This window comes from Drosophila pseudoobscura, chromosome X (genome assembly GCF_009870125.1).
Source record: "Drosophila pseudoobscura strain MV-25-SWS-2005 chromosome X, UCI_Dpse_MV25, whole genome shotgun sequence".
Taxonomy (NCBI): Eukaryota; Metazoa; Arthropoda; class Insecta; order Diptera; family Drosophilidae; genus Drosophila; species Drosophila pseudoobscura.
Window position 1 is genome coordinate 47,897,980 of NC_046683.1, and position 5,406 is coordinate 47,903,385.

General features: G+C 49.0%; 1 protein-coding gene across 1 annotated transcript; it reads left to right on the plus strand.

The window, feature by feature from the left end:
* Window positions 1-524: 524 nt before the first annotated feature.
* trn (tartan) lies at window positions 525-4,718 on the plus strand. Its single transcript, XM_001353555.4, has 2 exons — window positions 525-983; window positions 1,758-4,718. Exon 2 carries the CDS (start codon window positions 1,890-1,892, stop codon window positions 4,161-4,163), a length of 2,274 nt encoding a protein of 757 aa, XP_001353591.4. The 5' UTR covers window positions 525-983; window positions 1,758-1,889; the 3' UTR covers window positions 4,164-4,718.
* The last annotated feature ends 688 nt before the right edge of the window (window positions 4,719-5,406 follow it).

Here is a 5,406-nt window from a genome sequence, read left to right on the forward strand (position 1 = left end):
ATGATCCTTAACACTTTCTTGTAGTGCATCTTAGAGATACACAAATATCAGTTTCAAGTGCCTCAGCATCGTATCTGGTCTGTGGCAACCACTTGAACGAGGGACCCTCTGTATGGCATCTCTTAATTATGCCACAGCACTTGACACTGACTTTGCTGGGGCACTGCGATTGGCACTGAAACAGTTGGCCAAAACGGTCAAAATGGGAGCAGCAGCAGCGGCAGCGGCCGCACAGGCCGGCGAGTGTGTTGCAATTGCCAGCGGCAGAGGCAGCGGCAGAGCCAGAGCGAAAGATAAATAGAGTGAGAGAGCGAGCGGAAGCATAGCCAGATAAATGAGTGAAAAACATTGAGTGAAAATACGCTCGCTCTCTCTCTCTCGTCTCGTCTCTGCTACCTGCTTCGGCTTCACTGTTTCTCCCGTCGTCGTCGCTTGCAGCTGCTACCCACCACCACCACCGCCGCCGCCACGGTCGACGCCGAGCCGAACCGAACTGAGCCGAACCGAGCCGATCCGAGGTGTCGTTTGCGCGACGACGGCTAACCAAAATCAAAGTTGTTCGTTGCCTCGTCGTGAGCGGTTGTGTTGCCAGTTCCAGCGGTTCCAGCCAGTCCCAAAGCCGACTTGTGTCCCCAAGCCAGATGCCAAAAAACACGTAAACCCCGAGATCCGGTACAAACAACAACTTGAAGCGTGCAGCCAAAGCGAACCACTGGATTATCGCGCGCACATTTCTCTCATTTCAAAATTATTTTTTTTGCCAAAAACACACATCGAATAGGTTTCTGTTCAAAAAATTGGCTAAAAGTGACACACGAATTGGTTACAAAACTACACCAAAAAAAAACAAAGTGAAACAGTGAACAAATTTCCACAAACAACAAAAAAAAAAACACCACACAAATTTGAAAACCACACCACACAAAAAAAAACAAACGCCAGCGAAATTGTTTAGTGAACAAATTCCAAAAAGGAACAAAAAGGTAAGAATTTGTGATATGAAAAATTTAGAAAAATTCAAACAAAAATTTTCTTCGAATTCTAAAAGAAAAGAAGGAAATTTTGAAATAGAAAAAGAGAAAATAAACTCTGAGAAAAACATTTGAAATTGGTTGAAATATTAAAAAACGTGAACAGCTTAGAAGTCCTAGGAAAACATTGAAAATTCTTTGAAATATAAATTAAACTCTTGGAAAAACATTTGAAATTTGTTCAAATTAATTCATGAAAAAATATATTAAAAAGGTTTGAAAGCCTTAGGAAAACATTGGAAAAATATATAAATTTGCAAAATTAATGTTTAAAGTTATTACTACCAAAAATTAAACTAAACTCTTTCCAAATTAAACTCAAATTGAAACAAAAATGTTCTTGGAAAACAGAATAAATTTTAGAATACAAAAAAAAGAAATCAAACTGTTGGAAAAACATTTGAAATTTTTTGAAATTCATTCTTGATAAATATTTTATAAAACGTGAAGTTAGAATTCCTAGGAAAACATTGAAAATTCTTTGAGAAACTCTTGGAACAAAATATATAAATTTGGAAAATTAATGTAAAAAGCTGGAAAATTTGTAAGACATTGAAGAAAACTGCAGAAATATTAAAACAAAAGCCCAACCCTTGCTAAAAGAATTTTATTTCCATAAAAGAAACCAAAAAAAAGTGCTTTAAAAAAAAACCTCAACAAAAAAATTGTTAAAAAAAAAGAAATGCAAACAAAAACTAATTTTTGGAACTTCTTTTGTATCCACAGATTACTATGGAAAACTGAAAAATCGCCGCCAAGAGATTGAACGAATCGAGACACGAAAAGGAAGGAAGGAAGGAAAAAGAAAACGACTAATCGAAGCAAAGCGAAAGGAAACAAAAAAAGAAAAAGGCCAACATGCAGATGATCACGATCATTAGCATCTGGTGCATTCTGGCCAGCATCTTCAGTCCGAGCGAGGCCTTGGCCAATTGCCCGCCGGGCTGCCAGTGCGACGACAACACTCTGGTGGTGCAGTGCGGCGAGGGGCAGCTGGACGTGCTGCCCATCGCGCTGAATCCCTCCATCCAGCGGCTGGTGATCAAGAGCAACAAGATCAAGACGATCGACTCGTCGATCCAGTTCTACGCGGAGCTGACGTTCCTCGATCTCTCGTCGAACCACCTGATGACGATACCGCAGCGCACGTTTGCCTACCAGAAGAAGCTGCAGGAGGTGCACCTCAACCACAACAAGATCGGCCAGATCAGCAACAAGACCTTCATCGGCCTGTCGGCGGTGACCGTGCTCAATCTGCGCGGCAATCAGATCTCGGAGCTGCACCAGGGCACCTTCACGCCGCTGCTGAAGATCGTGGAGCTGAATCTGGGCGAGAATCGGATCGGTTTCCTCGACCCGAAGGCCTTCGATGGACTCAGCCAGCTGAGGATCCTCTATCTGGACGACAACGCCCTCACCTCGGTGCCCGATCCCGTCATCTTCCAGGCGATGCCCACACTCGCGGAGCTCTTTCTGGGCATGAACTCGCTGCTGACCATCCAGCCGGCCGCTTTCCAGGACCTGAAGGGCCTCACCCGACTCGAGCTGAAGGGAGCCAGCCTGCGGAATGTCTCGCACGACAGCTTCCAGGGCCTCGAGGAGCTTCGCATTCTCGATCTGTCCGACAATCGCCTCGCGCGCATTCCCTCCGTGGGCCTCAGCCAGCTGGTGCGTCTGGAGCAGCTCTCCCTGGGCCAGAACGACTTCGAGGTGATCAGCGAGGGCGCCTTCGTGGGCCTCAAGCAGCTGAAGCGCCTGGACGTGAACGGAGCCCTGAAGCTGAAGCGCGTCATGACCGGAGCCTTTGCGGCCAACGGCAACCTGGAGTACCTGAATCTGTCCTCCAACAAGATGCTGGTGGAGGTGCAGGAGGGTGCCCTGAGCGGCCTGCCCCATCTGCGGCATGTGGTGATGAAGGCCAATGCGCTGACCTCGCTCGCCGAGGGCCTCTTCCCCTGGAAGGACCTGACCACGCTGGACCTCTCCGAGAACCCCATCTCCTGCGACTGCCGTGTGATGTGGCTGCGCAACCTGCTGGTGGCCAAGAACGCCAGCCAGGACGAGGTCTCGGAGCTGCTGTGCGAGTTCCCCGAGCGGCTGCGCGGCGAGTCCCTCAAGCACCTGAACCCCACGCTGATGGGCTGCACGCACACGGATCCCAGGAAGCAGGCGCTGATTGGAGCCCTGCTCGTGGGCTCGGCGGCCACCCTCACGGCCCTGGCCCTGGTCGTCTACCGCTGCCGCCACAAGATCCGCGAGTACCTCAAGGGCGGCCTCTGGGGCAGCTCGGCTCTCGGCCGCAAGGAGCGCGAGTACCAGAAGACCTTCTGCGACGAGGACTACATGGCCCGGCACCAGCACCATCCCTGCTCCCTGGGCATCCACTCGACGTTCCCCAACACCTACACGGCGCCCCACCACCCCAGCGCGCCCGGCCACCACTACGGCATGTGCACCGGCATGCCCATCAACGATCTGAACGCCGCCGGCGGCGATCCCCAGCAGAAGTTCCAGCAGCTGCAGGTGCCCACCGGCAGCCTCATGAACGAGAAGAAGCTGAACAACAACAAGGCCCTGGCCAGCCAGGCAGCCATCGACGACAGTGCCTCCTTTGTGCTGCACATGAAGTCGGCCACACTGGCGCGCGATCACCTCCAGCAGCACCCGCACCCACACCCGCAGCAGCACCCTCAGCAGCACCAGCACCAGTCGGGAGTCCAGTCCAAGCTGAATCACTACACAAAGCCGCAGTTCCTGTCGGCCACCGCGGCCGTGGGGGACTCGTGCTACTCGTACGCCGATGTGCCAATGGTCCATGCCGCCCCTCTGGGGGCAGCGCCCCAGCTGCAGCCACAGCTGCGCCTCACCCACGAGCACTTCAAGCATCGTGTGGACGGCACCGGGGAGCACTACGACAATGAGGTGAACAGCGAGATACTCGATCCGAACTACATCTACAGCAATGCCCACTACTCGATGCCGCTGGAGCAGATGGGGCGCAGCAAGACGCCCACACCGCCGCCCATGCCGCCGGCCCTGCCGCTGCGCAACGGGCTGTGCGCCACCACGGGACGCAGGTCCTTCCAGCAGAAGTCCGCCAACAACAACACCCTGCGGCAGTTCACCCACTGATCCACGGTTGACTATCGACGCAGGCAGCTGAGCATCTACGCTTAGTTCGGCCGCTGTCCAACACTGTGATGCCAAAACCAACCCCCAGCCCCAGCCCCAGCCCCAGCCCCCCTTTCGAGTAGTGGCTTTAGATATAGGAGGAAAATCTTGCCCTGTAAATAACCCAAAAGTTTCGCTCGCCCGCACTTTCCCAACACTGAAAGATCTCTTCTTCTATCAGCACTTTGCCACACTACTACTAGCGTACATTTTTTTCCTAGCCGCTAAGATTAACCTAAAGATACTTAAGATATTCATAGATAAACTAAAGACAACAACAAACAAAAAAAAAACAAAAACCCAGCACTGAGAGTCATTTGTAAGTTTTTTTTTTTACCATAACATATACATATATAAATATATATTTTTTTTTGTGAAGTAAGTTTTAAATTATTTAAATTATTGTTAAAAAAAAAACAAAAAACTATCTACGAGTAGGCATTAGTTAGTGAAGAAAAACAACAACAAACAACAACAACAAATATATCGACAAAGAACAAAATATAAAACAAAAAATAATTTCGAAAACAAAAACAAAAAACTAGAGCATTTCTTTTATTCAAGGGTAGAAATTTCCCAGCTACAGATACATGGGTGAAACTTTTCTTGCCGCGTCTCGATTTTTGACTTTCAATTTAATTAAAAATAAGCTCGAGGAGGAGGAGAAGCCTGGTAAAAAAGCAAAATTAATACACTATTATTCAATAGTAACAAGCTTGGAAAACTTTTTGCAGACCTGGGCTCAAGCAGAGCGTGGCAGCACAGGCCGCATGCACCACCTGGGGAGAAAATTGAGGTCTGAACAGGCATAATTATACCGCGTACCGCGTGTCGAGGCCTTTGGAAGGGCCTTTCGGAGCTAGAGGACATACGTCTGTAATACCAAAGGCACAGAGGAGAAGAGCCGGAATATTTGGAGTAGTATAATCGATCTCTTCCATAGCCTTCTATGGGCCCGATGGAAGGGCCTTTTGGAGCTAGAGGATCCGTAATACTAAAGACACAGAATAATGGAAAGAAAGAAAGGAAAAGAGCCAGAATATTTGGAGTAGTATAATCGATCTCTTTTATGGCTTTTGGTTTGTATCTTTCGTGTGTCGAGGCGGGGTATGTCCCCCATAGAAAGGCCTTTCGGAGCTGGAGGACCAAAGACCAAGGCCTTTCGTAATACCAAAGGCGCCAAGAGAAAAGCCAGAATATTTGG